A 13,852-nucleotide genomic window follows, 5' to 3' on the forward strand; every position below is an offset into this window, starting at 1 on the left:
ATCTGGCTAGGCGTTGCAGTGAAGAACACAGTGCTGGTGCTGAACAGCCAGGAGTCCAGACTGTACTGGCTTTGGAGAGGCCTTGGTGGGAATCTGGCCTGTCTCAGTGTTTGGGATCAACAGCAGGTTCTCCTCTTTGACTGACTGGGTTTGAGTTCTGGCCATGCGATCACAATCAGCTTCCACTCTACTGTCTTAAGTCTTTGGGCATCTAGTTGTGAGTAACACAAATGTGAGCCAAGCTTTAAGGAAGTAAGAAGCTAGATGCCATCATGTTTGCATGGCTATGATTTCCTCTCTTTCCCTTCCTTGCTTTCTAATGCCAGGCAAATTTGGAGGTATTCAGAATGATGTGAGGTTTTCCTCCTGACTCCTCTCCCATCATCCTCTGCTTGTACTTGATCTGTGCTGTGGTGAGTAGCTGACTGTGCTCTCATGGCCTGTCACTACTGTTCTTTGCGTGTCTTTGGTGAAACTTGCCTGTTGATTTGCCTCTTTCAGTAATGGCTGCTTGGGATCTCCTTTATAGAGACTTTATTGTTCTACCCTGACCGTTATAACGTTGTTACTGTTCTCATTGTACTGTAACCTAATTGTGTGTGTGTGTGTGCGCGCGCGCGCGCGCGCGCGCGTGTAACCTACTTAATGAATTTGTAGGATGAGACTTACCTGGTTTTTTCCTAAAGCTTAGTGATTAGTTTTGGTTATGAAATACTGTAGGAGCTCAGAAAAAAATGAAAAGATTGTCTTGCTCTTTGTATGCCGATGAGTTGTATGAATATAATAAAAAGTGGGGGTAGTGGGGGTGGTGTCTGACATGTTCTCATGAATTTTAAAATAATCTCCTAAGATGAATGAAAAAAAAGTTTTGAAGTTTTTCTTTTCTCACAATACTGGAAATTGAACCCAAGGCCTTATGCGTGCTAGGCAAGAACACTGTGACTGAGTACATGTTCAGCCTAAAGTTTTGAGTTTTTTAAAAATGGCTTAGTTTCTTAATTTGCAGTTTCACTTTTACAGTTTCTGAGGCAAAGTACTCATTATTACTTTGATGTATGCATAAATATATTTGCCCTAAATCTGTGATTATTCTGCCAGTTGGATAACCCAGTGTTGACAAAAGAGTAAATAGATTAAATAGATGAGTGAATGTGAGTATTTGTGAGATGTTTGTGTTTTAGTTTATGTGGAATCATTTGCTTCTCTGTTGAGTATTATTCTACTTCAGAGTCTTCATGTGTTCATATTCTACCTACTTTCTATGGCTTGTGGGACACTCTTGCTCACTTAGATCACTGCTTTCATTCCCCTTTCCTTGATGGTTAATAAATAAGTACTGTGTTGTGTGATAGTGATAGTTGGACAGAAAAGACTAGTGCCAAGTTAGCAGAGAGTCAGATCCATGCTGTGGACTTTCATCATGTCCCAAAGTGTGTGGCCATGATGCCAGAGCTGAGACAGTGCCAGATACTAGATGTGGCTCTTGACTCTTGACCGAGTGAACGAATATGCTATTTAACAAAGCTTTGAACTGCTGCTATTGAAATAAGGATTAAGAGTCACTGCTTATAGCTGTCCACTTAGTAGTTATGCAGTTGTAAGCAGAAGCAAGGACACCACCTCATCCCCACCCTGTGTGAGAGACAGACAGACAGACAGACAGTCAGTGACTTGGTGTCTTTAACAGGAAAACTCCATTTACTCTATATATTCTATCTTTTCCTTTTGACTTAGAATTCCTTGTTGTAGCCTCTCTAACTTCCTAGCCAGTATGCATTTATAGTAACCAGCAATGTAAGAAAGATTCATTGGATTGGATTGTTTTCTTTGAGCAAAAGCTGAACATTTATTCCTTTATCAGAATCCTGAGCATATATACATTGTCCTTTCCCTGTTTACTCCCACCATAAATATTTCTGGCTTCTAAGAATTGATTATAGCTTAGTGTTTAGATAAGTCTTTGGCCAGGACAATTTGAAGCATATTCTATAATGGAGGAACTCTGGCAGTAGAAATCCTCTGTATATACTTGTATGAGTTCTTAATCGCTCTCCTTCCCCACTAGGACTTGGAGCAAATGTAGAGGGTATTTTGTTGTTAAAACCAGCTCAGTTGAAGCTACAGATTTTGTTAGGCCTAGACTAGCTCTCTAGTAAGTGAGCTGAGATCACCAAGTTTATAGGGACTAGAAAGTTTACAGTGAAATTATCCAGTAATGATGTCAGTCCTGTGAAATGCCTCTCCCCAACTTCAGGAATGCTTTATTATAGGCGTAGAGTAGTCTGTTTATGTGTATATATATATATGCACACATTCTCATTTTTAATTACTGTAAAGACCATTAGTAAAGACTGTAGATGTTTTTATTTGTTTTTCTTTAAGTTTTACATACTTAATAAACTGTCTTTTTACACATTTGCAGTTCAGTTATGTGTTGAAAAACTACAAAATACTGAGATTTTTGTTTAAATGGTTATAGGTAAGAAAGCTTTGGAAGGAAAATTCTCTATAATCTCCAGGGATGTATACTATTACTATGATTTACTATGATGTCTACTTTACATTGTCAACTTGAGTCACCTAGGGAGGCACCTCTCTGTGTCTTTGAGTAAGTTTCCAGAGATGTTTAACTGAGGGAGGAAAACTCACTCTAAGTATGGGCAGTATGTCTCCTGGCTTCAGGTCCTTGACAGACTTAAAAAAGGGTATTGAGGGGAGCAAGAAGCCACCTGAGCACCAGTGTTCATCTCACCTCTGCTTTCTGACTGCACATATGCTGTGACCAGCTATCAGATGCGTTTGCTGCTATGCTGTGTCTGCCATGACAGACCGTATCTCCACAGATTGACCCCACATAGACCTTTCCTTGTTACAGTCTCTTCTTGTCAGGCATTTTTTTTGAAATTGTTAAAATTAATTTATTCATATTACATCTCAGTGGTTATCCCATCCCTTGTATCCTCCCATTCCTCCCTCCCTCCCATTTTCCCCTTACTCCCCTCCTCTATGACTGTGACTGAGGAGGACTTCATCCTCCTGCATATGCTCATAGGGTATCAAGTCTCTTCTTGGTAGCCTGCCATCCTTCCTCTGAGTGCCACCAGGTCTCCCCATCCAGGGGTCATGGTCAAATATGAGGGACCAGAGTATGTGTGAAAGTCATACCCCACTCTCCACTCAACTGTGAAGAATGTCCTGTCCATTGGCTAGATCTGGGTAGGGGTTTGAAGTTTACGGCCTGATATTGACCTTGGCTGGTGCCATAGTTTGAGCGGGACCCCTGGGCCCAAATCTGCCCATCATAATGTTCTTCTTGTAGGTTTCTAGGACCCTCTGGATCCTTCTACTTTGCCATTCTCCCATGCTTCTCTCATCTAGAGTCCCAGTAGAATGTCCTCCCGTCTGTCCCAGTTTCCTGGTAAATGAAGACTTTCATGGGGCATGCCCCTTGGGCTAGTGAGTATATAAGTGAGTATATATACCATTTGAGTCTTTCTGCTTCTGGGTTAACTCACTCATTATGATCATTTCTAGTTCAGTGCATTTGTCCACAAAAAAATATGGAACGCTTCACGAATTTGCGTGTCATCCTTGCGCAGGGGCCATGCTAATCTTCTCTGTATTGTTCCAATTTTAGTATATGTGCTGCCGAAGCGAGCACCTTGTCAGGTATTTTGTTACACTGAGAACTATAACCAGTAGACTTACCAACTCTTAGTATTTGTTACAGACTGCCCCCCCAAGGTTTCTGTATTATTTTAGAATATAATTTATATACCAGTCCATTTTAAGATGTTGTCAGAAAGATATTTCTGGGTACTTGAAAGTTTTTATTTCATATTTCATGGTTTTCTGTGAGACCAAGAAACTGCAAGACGATGAAACAGTTGCTTTTGGTCTGTATCTGGTAGTGTCCCTTAGGTCTCTGCGTGGGTAGTACATGCAAGAATTGTGTGCTCTTTCTATAACTGAAGAGACTCAGATTCAGATTAGCAGTTTGCTTCAAGAGGATTAATCTGCTGAGGATTTGGGATTTTGTTGAGATTATTGAGTTTTACCTCTGCTTGTCTTTCCTGTATCGCCACACATCTTAGCTGATAGCATCTTTGAGACATATGCAGCCTCTCAGGTGGGTATACATGGCTGCTTGTGCCTATGTCTCACTGGCACTGTAAGGGTTTACATCCTGGCTTGCTGGATGATTCTGCTGTTTCTTTCTATAAGTAAAGCTTGTTTAAATGCAGCTGTATCCGTTATTTTACGTGTTGTATTAGAGACTTGAAATATTTGCAACTTGGTCTTTAAACAGTGTTTGTGGACACTACTATTTAGTTGTAAACTTTTTGTAGCCTTTAAGATTTCTCACTCTTTTATGCAGCCACATTGCTTCCTTTCTTCCTTTTCCCTCAGATCAGCCATATAGACATAGAATTTTATGCCTCAGTTTTGTGATGTCTTATATAGTGATTAAATTTCTACACACACACTACAGCCATACTACCGTGGACATGCTCAATCTTATCTGAACTTCTACATACCCCTTTGTGGGCAATAATTTCAAACATTCCAAAATGTTTATTATTGTTTATTTTTGTAAACATTGTACACCTAACTTTAGCAGTTTAATCATGATGTCTGCACTGCACCCTATGAACAAAACACTGGTGGTAGTTTACATCAAAGTACAGGAGAATGTTAATTTATATGATTGAGACAGTTGGATTAAAATTGGGTGAGTCTTGTCTTGACATAATGTGAATATGCCACTTTTATACAACAGTAAAAAATGAAATTTGTATCCCGTCCACATTATAAGATAAAATGGGAAGGACAAAAGCGCGTGGTGAGTGCCATTCTGCTCATTTTACACCTATCAGGCTTATGACGCATAAACCTCTAGCTGGTTTTACACTGAGTTGTAGGTTTGGTGAGCATACTTCATACCACCATATCATTTAAGACTGAATTTGGTATCTCTTTTTAGTTCAAAAGTTAGACAACTTTTACTGTTTGTACTTCTCTGAATTGCCTGATACCTGAAAGCAACTCATTTGAATTTGTGGTTTGCTTTAGGTTACTGGCTAAGGAAGACACTGAAAAACTTTCTTTTTAAAATATTACTTGATAATATTATTAGATGTTATTAATAATGTGTTTCACTAACTTTGCTTTGCAGAAGGGTTTAGCAAATCTTGTTGACACAGAATCCCAACTAGTGACATGGGGAGAAAAACCCATATGTTGATATCCAACAGATTTGGGCTCTTTTCTTTTTTGTCCTTGGTGTTAAATAATTCATTTTCTGAATCATTGAAATGGGGAAAACTGTGTTCTATGTGGAGAAGGAATAGGACATCATATATAAAGCACTGTGGAAGTTAGTTCTCTTCCTGTGTGTCAGCATTTAAGAAGCCTATAAGCTGTCCCTTTCACTAGCCCGTTTCTGGAGCCTTCTGGTCATTACTTTGATTCTTTCTGACATATGGATTCTTTTTGGTGCCCTGTGTTGCTAGTATAACAGTGTTCTGATTCTTTGAAAAGTGTGGGAGGGCAGACACTTTGTCATACCTCTTTAATCCTGGGGTTGGAGCAGTGTGTGTGGGACTGATTTTGTAGTGTGTCTAGATAAGTTTATAATTCTCCATTCTGATGGCATCAGCCCGCCCTTACAGTATGTGAAGTTCCCCAGTGCTCTCATTCAGTATGGTGGCAGCCACTTAGAGAAGTTGATATTGAAACCAGCATTTTACTTTTTCATAACAAATCATGAAGTATAAGATGGCTGGTGAGTCACACTGTGTTCCATCACTGATGTTGCCAATCCTTATGAATTGCTGAAGTATTAATCCTGTGTGTAATAGCAGTTTTATTGTTGGGCTTTTGAAATGTGTTAAAATTCATGGTGTCAGTCTACCTACTGTTTTTCACTCTGAGTGATGTTTCTGTACTGCTGATGTTGCAGGTTATCTATAAATAAAAAAGCTTTATTTATTTATTATTATGTATACAGTGCTCTGCCTTCATGTGCACCTGCAGGCCAGAAAAGGGCATCGGGTTACATTATAGATGGTTGTGACCCACCAAGTGGTTGCTGGGAATTGAACTCAGGACCTCTGGGAGAGCAGCCAGTGTGCTTAACCTCTGAGCCATCTCTCCAGGCCCCCAGATGAAGTTTTAATGGAGTCACCTTGCTGTTCTCTGAGTCTGGTGAGGTCAGATTAGTCTCTATTCAAGTTCTGGGTATTTGGCGAGGACCTGATGTCTTAGTGAAATTACCAAGCCAGGCCCCCCTTCCCCACCCCCGAGACATAGCTTCTCTGTGTAGCCTTAAATTCACAGAAATCTGGCTGCTTCTGCCTCCCGAGTGCTGGGATTATAGGCGTATGCCACCACCCCCAGCTACCTACGCTATTCTCTCTCTCTCTCTCTCTCTCTGTCTCTCTCTGTCTCTCTCTCTCTCTCTCTCTCTCTCTCTCTCTGTTTCTCTCTCTCTCTCTCTCTTCTCTCTCTCTCTCTCTCTGTGTCTTTAAAACATTTTTTTCTATTTTTGAAGTTACAATTATGTTGTCATTTCTCCCTTTCCCCTTTGTTTCTCCAAGACCTCTTGTGTACCCCTCTTGCTCTCTCTTAAATTCATGTCCTAGTTTTCTTTATTGTAGTTGTGTGTGTGTATTCCTAAATACATAAATACAACTTGCTCAGTTTGTATAATGTTACCTGTATTAATACGTTTATGTGTTTTCAGCACTGACCATTTGGATAACCAATTGGTTTGCTCTGCCCTAGGGAAGACTATTTCTCTTGCTCTCAATATGGCTTCCTTACTTGTTCTTTGTCTAGGGTTGAGTCCTTGTGAGCTTTGCACACCCTTCTAGCTCAGTGTGTCTAGTCTTTTTCCCCCCTTGAGAATTCAACTACAGAAATGACCTAGGGATTTGGCCATTAATTTTAGCTATTAAAAGCAAATGTAGCCCCCCTTTTCTGAGAGAAAGGCAGAAACCAAGAGAGCTTTAGTGGTCTTCTGTTACTTTCACCCCAAACTTCCTAGTGAGGTTTTGGGGACCTCCCCTGGTAAGCAGTAGTTCATGAACTTAGGATGTGATGTGAAAGTTCAGCTGATGGTGTTTACTGTGAAGCTGTTGAGGTCTGAAAGTCTAAAAATTCATCCCCTTCCAGAAAGACTAGAAGATAAGCATTCTGCAATTCTTGGACTGCTCTCTTCTTAAATCTCTAAGGAAAGCTGAATGTACATCACTCTGACTTCGGGTTATGTTACAGAGCCATGGTGACATCTACAATGTTTAGGTGGTTTAGTTTTTGTTGGGGAGGGGGCTGACAAATTTATATTTCATTCTCATCTATTTCTTCTTTTTGTTTCAGTGTCCTGGGTCATGAAACTTAGTCCACAACAAGCTCCATTATATGTAAGTAAAGAATGTGCTTTATTTTGATTTTATGCTTATCTGTGTGTTTGTTTATTTATTTGAATTAACATTAAATCTCATGTAGAAATTATGAGTTTTGTACATCTATACACAGTTTCACTGATATAATAATAGACTTTTGAAATTAACCCTGGTTTAGTAAGTTATACATATGCATGGAACTGAACTGAGAATAAATAGTATTATACTATTGAGGTCATCTTGTCAGTGTTATGGGATGTACATATGAAACAAATTGCCCTGCAGGTGGTACTGTGGTGTCTTTCTTACTTATTTTTTGTTTTGTTTTTATTTAAAAAAAATTTTTTTTACATTTTATAATTCATACTCATTATATCCCTATTGGTTCTCCCTCACTCGTTCCCACTCTCCCTTCTACTCTCATTCCTCCCCCCACCCCGCCACCCCCCACTCCCCTCCCCGGTCCTCTGATGGGGAGGGCTCCCCCCATGCCATCTGACCCCAGCCTATCCAGTCTTGTTAGGATAGCCTGCATTCTCTTCCAAGGGGAAGCAATCAAATCTCAAGCACCAGAGTCCATGTCAGAGGTAGTTCCTGCTCCTCTTACTGGGGATCCATGTAGAGAAAGAGCTAGCATCTTACTTTTACCTGGAGAGTATTTCTGTAAAAATAGGATGGAGATCTCCTAAACTGCCGTATGAGGTGCTCTCCCTTATAACTGCGACACTGTGCCATTGGCAAAACTACTTATCTCAGGACTCTGGCTAAAGCAGGCGTATCATTTTCCTAAAATACGGGCATTGTAAGGTGCAATGGCTAAATGGACAACTCAGGCTGAATGAGGTAAATTCTAGGTAGCCTGTTTTCTTGTTGCTGTAGAAATAAATTGACTCCATTGGGGGTGGAGAAAGGTGTCTGTGGGTGCGGAGCCAGGCAGGAGTGTGAGAAGCCTTTGGGCCTTATGTTGCAGTGGTTGGAAACTGGGAGAAGTTCCTCTGTAATAGGTTTTGAATCAGCTTGAAAACAAGGGCCATGTTTTTAGTTGTTTCGGTAGTCTCCACAGTTTGTATAGGACAAAGGACAGATGTCAGAAAACAATGGGAGGCAGTGAGTGTCTATTGGCCGGGTGACCGCACATCTGTGGGAAATATCTGTTCAGACCTTTTGCCGTCAAAAAATTGGGTTATTACTGTCAGTGTGTTGTAAATATATTATCTGTATGTTGTAGAAACAATTTCCTTTTCAGGTTTGTAATATGCAAAAGTTGCTGTTCTGTTCATTGACATTTAGCTTTTTAAAAAGTAGTGGCAAAGAGATGAAGTAAAAATCCTTCTGATCTTACTATCATGGACTGTACCAGATGTAAAAAAATTTTTTTTTTCCAAGACATGGTTTCTTTGTGTATCTTTGGCTGTCCTGGACTTGCTTTGTAGACCAGGCTGGCCTCGAACTCACAGAGATCTGCCTGACTCTGCCTCCCAAGTGTTGGGATTCAAGGCGTGCGCCACCACCGCCTGGCCTAGATGTAAAATATTTATCTAGTAAATAAGCACTTGAGAATTATCTGCTTCCACGTCCTGGCTTTTACGAATAAAGCTGCTATGAACATAGTTGAGCAAATGTCCTTGTTGTTTGGTGGAAAATACCACAATGTGGCAAACCAGCCACTGGGCAGAATGTCCTGTTTGGGCCACAGACACAATTCTACCTAAAAGTGGGCAAGCTCGGATGCAGGCAATGGCCAAAATCTGCCAAGACAGGGTAAGCAAGTCCTCAATAGTTCCTGCCTCACAAATAAGTCTGTCAGATATATTGGGCCAGAATGCTGAAGATGATGCTCCAACATTATAGAGAGTTTTGGGTGACTTTTCAGTCAGCAAACTGTCTCTGTCATTTTCTCTTTTCGGACACTGCTAACCTGCACTTCCTGTCTACATAGGTAATTAATTTTATTCCTTCTCAAGTCTCTGATGGGGTTGAAGACCAGATAGTTTAGTTTTACAATTAAGCTTAGTTGTTTAGGGGTTACGATGTTTTTAGGTCTAGATAGATGTTTTAAATTGACATTGATGAGATATGATAGATATTGATTCTCATTCAGGATTTTAGACTCACCAAGATAGGAAAGATGTTTTCTACAAGATTGTGGAAATAAAAATAGCCAAAACACTATGAATGTAAAATTTATAATTTCTGATTGTGTCGTAGTCCTTCTTGCTGTAGGTAGTTTATTGTATATGAAAAAAAAGAAAAATAATGAAAAAAGTGAAAAAAAAAAAAGAATTATCTGCTTCACCTATTTATCTTAGACTTAAGAAAATGAGGTCTAAAAATGTTATAAAGTGCCATAGCTGTGATTTGAAGCTGTTTTCTGGAGGAGTCACAAAGCACCATAAACATGTTAAATTTAAAAAAGCTTTACTCTGGGCAGGAGAGATGGCTCAGTTAGGTAAGGTATGGGGACCCAGCACACAGGTCGTGAACCGGAAGTAGAGACAGGAAGATCCTGGGAGCTTTCTATGTAGCTGTTCTGACCAGTCAGTGAATTTCCAGGGTTAATGAGAAACTGCGTGTGTGTGTGTTTCTACTAGAGATACAAGACTTATTTTTAAGGATTCTTCTTAATAAAGTAAGCATATTATATATGATTACATATGTAAAGGAATTGGACAGACTCTAGAATGCCTTAAGCTTCAGCTTACAAATATATCTGTCAGCAGTCATAGTTAATGGCACAGTTTGCTATCTTAAAAAAAAAAAAGAATAACTGTACATTCCATTCTCAATGAACTGAATTAAGAAAAGTAGGTGTATATGGTAGGGAGTCAGTTCTGTGCAATTGGGAAAGAAGAAGTGAACAAAAGATCAAAGATTATATTGAAATTTTCTTTTAAATTACATATTTAAGGTCTCCTGGAGTATTCTGAGCAGAAGAGAGAAAACTGTTTCGAAAGAAGGAAATCAATCTTGAGAAGTTAAGATAAACAGACTGGACTCCAAATAATTATTTTACTCAGTCATTGAATAGAGTTTCATACAAAATAATTTTCAATAGTTAAAAAATGTTAGTGAAACAGGCATAGAGGCACACACCTAGAATCCCAGCAGTCATGAGGCGGAAGCAAAAGGAGTACCGTGTTTGAGGTCAGCCTGGGTGGAGTGAGACCCGGCCTCAGGATAAGAGCTTCTGCACTATTCATCTGTTTGTCTTGTGAAATAGTTTAGATGAGGCTGCCTTAATGCATAATTATTTCTTGGAAGAAATGGTCTTTGTGAGTGTGTAGTCACTGGATTGTAACTTAGAAGACCAGTTGCTTAGTGTGTGTGTGCTTTCCTCTCCTTACGTGTTACTTCATGTGTGAATACAGTCTTTGTGTTAGGAGGAAAGTGAACTACACCACTAGGGGATGCGTTTCTTGCACGTCCACAAGAGTATTACTTGTTGCCAGGTGGATTACAAGATGCCTGTAGGTTCTATGTAGACCAGGGTGGCCTGTAACTCACAAATACGTGTTTTCCTTTGTCTCCCCTGTGCTAGTATTAAAGGTGTGTGCTGCCACTTCCAGCTGGCTTTATTAATTCATGTCTGATTATTGGTGAATTAGCTTTGGTCTCTTGGTTAAGATAGTGAATGAGGCATCATAAAATGGCATGATAATTTGTTCATTTTCTCCATCTAATGCTGTCTGTTATTTAGAAGCACCTTTTGCATATTGGATTTTCCTGAAACAGGGAACTGTTATTCTCTGTAAGGTATAGCTCGAAATATGGCTTATTCTGGTTTGAATGTGAAATGTTTGCCACAGGGTCATGTGTTTGAATGTATGATCCCAGCTGGTGGTCTGCTCTGAGAAACTGTGGAACCTTTATAGGGTGGAGCTTTGCTGGAGGAAATGAATCAGAAGAGTGCAGGCCTTAAGGGTGATAGTCCAACCTCACTGTCGGTCCCAGTGTTTCCATGATTTGGTCTGCTGAGATGAAAGCAAGCTTCCCCAAACTCCCACTGCTGTGTAGTTACTTGCTGCTATGCCTTGCCAATCACAATGGACTTTGTCTCCTTAAACTTTTGAGCTCTAGAGGAAATCCTTAAGTTGTTTCTTTTCAGGTGTTTGGTCACGACAATAAGATAGTTAATGCTAGTCTCAGTAAAGACCTCATGGTAAATAAGGTTTTCACAGAATTTCATCTTTACTTTTGTGGGTATACCAGATTCTTTCCCCCTGCCCCCTTAATTTTTATTTGTATGGGTGTTTTGTCTGTGTGTATGAATGTGCAGCACTTGTATGTCTGATACTCACAGAGGCCAGAAGAAGGTGTCAGATTTCCTTTAACTAGAGTCACAGATAGTTGCGGAGTCATCACATGGGTACTAGCAACCAAACTCATCCTTTGGAAGAAGAGCATGTTGTCTTAACTGCTGAGCTATCTTTCCAGCTTTTTGGATCAGATTCTTAATAAATGTCCTTTCCAACTGAGAGCTCTAACAACCATACCTAATACAGATGCAGTAGGTACCCATGAGTGGTCGTAGAGTGAGTGAAGAAACAGTTTATATAGAATTATAAAAATGTGATTGCGTGCGTTTGTGTGTGTGTGTGTGTGTTTGCGTGTTAGTGTGTGTTTGCTTGTTCATGTGTTCCGCACTACACTGGCTGGCCTGGAAGTAAATTTATAGGCCAGGCTGACCTTGAATTTAGCGATTCCCCTGCCTTTGCCTCCCAAATGCTGGGATTAAAAGTGTGCATCACCAATATTTAGTGAACACAGGGCATGTGCTCATTGGTTTTCTTGCTCTAATGAGTAAAAGTACATCCTTACCCAAGCAGTAAGGAGTAAGGGATGCTGTCACACAGTTAAAGGAAAGCCAAACACATAAAGGAAATGTTGTTGTTTATAAAGCAGCTATGTCCTACCATCTGCTCCACCACTAAACAGTACTCGATTTAACAAGTGGACACTAGTAACAGTAAATAAATTCTCTTCTAGACAAACCACTCAAAAGGAAGCCAGCTTTTTAGACATTTAGAGGAGGGAGAAGGGATCTTTGCCTCCTAGGCCTAAGGTACAAAGAAGCAGTAGGCATAGGGTCAAGGACTAGTTTATATGTGGGTGGTGGAGGATGAATCTGAATGTAAATACAGTTTTAGTACTTTATGCCTAGTAAATTCTTTGTAGTTAACTCTTCATGTGGGAATGAGCTTTGTGAGAAAGTCTAGGCCTGGGGAATAATTTGATGAGCCGTAGGAATTACTATGTTTTAGAAACTGTTGAGCTGTGTCTTTTAGAAGAGTAAACAAACTGAGCAATAAACAGTGGCCAGATCTGATCAGGTGGCAGGATCTTCAGATAATTAGCGTATTCAGTGTGAAGTGGGGCAGGGCATGGGTTGGTTTGACTTTAAGACAACATACAAAGAAAAGTTTCAGGGTAAGAGTTAGAATAAATGGACTAAGAGAAATTTTCCAATTGGAAGACTAGGGGAGCTTCGAATTTTTTTTGGTGGAGCGAACAGGTAGGGGTTAGGACGTCTTCATGAACTGCAGAAATGTGGAATAGTTTGCCATCTTTATTTGAAATAGGTGGGAGAAATAGTCTAATAAATCATATTTTGTAACTTTTGACATAGTCCAGTGACCATCACAAGGAAGTAATTAGCCAGATACTTCTTCATTCTTAGAGCATCCTTAAAAGGGTGATGAATTGGGGCTGGAGAGATGGCTCAGAGGTTAGGGGCACTGACTGTTCCTTCAGAGGTCCTGAGTTCAATTCCCAGCAACCACATGGTGGCTCACAGCCATCTATAGTGTGATCTGATGCCCTCTTTTGGCTTGCCAGAGCACTGTATACATAATAAATAAATCTTTAAAAGGAAAAATAAGGTATGATGAGTTTTAACCCTGAGCCAGTGAGGTCAAGGCCTAGACCATGAAGGTGTTTCTCAGAATGCAGCTTCTGCATTTTTAGATGGCTTTTCTGTATTATAACAATGTTCTGAACTTGTTTCTGAAGTGTTCCAGCAGGCTTTGAATTTACTGTGGTTAATGCTATTTTTAGCTGTAACTCTAGAGGATATTGCTGTGCCAAATGTTCTCCCAGATGGTTTATATTGGATGTTGGCAATTTGATAAAATGACCAGAAGAACACATTTAAGGAGGAGAAAGTAGTGGTGTATTTCTCATTTTCTTCTGTTGCAAATTACCCTTTTATGCCTCTAAAGCTGTTTGTTTATTTTCATCTGTGAAGCCAGAGGGAGAGTGTCTATCCAGTACATGAACTCTTTGTGAAAACACAAAGGCACCTCTCCAACAAAGTAAATACCTTTATTTATTTATTTTTGTAAATACCTTTAGAAGTTGTTCAAATTATGTGATTTGATGGTATAGTCACACATTAGAGAGAAATTCCTTTCCAAGACAGGTTCCAAGGTAATACATGGGTTTATCGT

The 13,852-nt window shown here is 39.8% G+C and overlaps 1 protein-coding gene across 8 annotated transcripts in view; it reads left to right on the top strand.

Moving 5' to 3' along the window:
* Positions 1-13,852, top strand: part of AKAP13 (A-kinase anchoring protein 13) — a 281,857-nt gene that overhangs the window by 59,632 nt on the left and 208,373 nt on the right. For all 8 annotated transcript variants that reach the window (XM_084801414.1, XM_084801408.1, XM_084801407.1 and 5 more), the window contains exon 2: positions 7,381-7,424. In XM_084801414.1, coding sequence (XP_084657540.1) covers positions 7,392-7,424 — 33 coding nt within the window. In that variant the 5' untranslated portion in view covers positions 7,381-7,391. The remainder of the gene's footprint in view (positions 1-7,380; positions 7,425-13,852) is intronic.

Source organism: Acomys minous (genome assembly GCF_964271855.1).
Source record: "Acomys minous genome assembly, chromosome: 2".
Taxonomy (NCBI): domain Eukaryota; kingdom Metazoa; phylum Chordata; class Mammalia; order Rodentia; family Muridae; genus Acomys; species Acomys minous.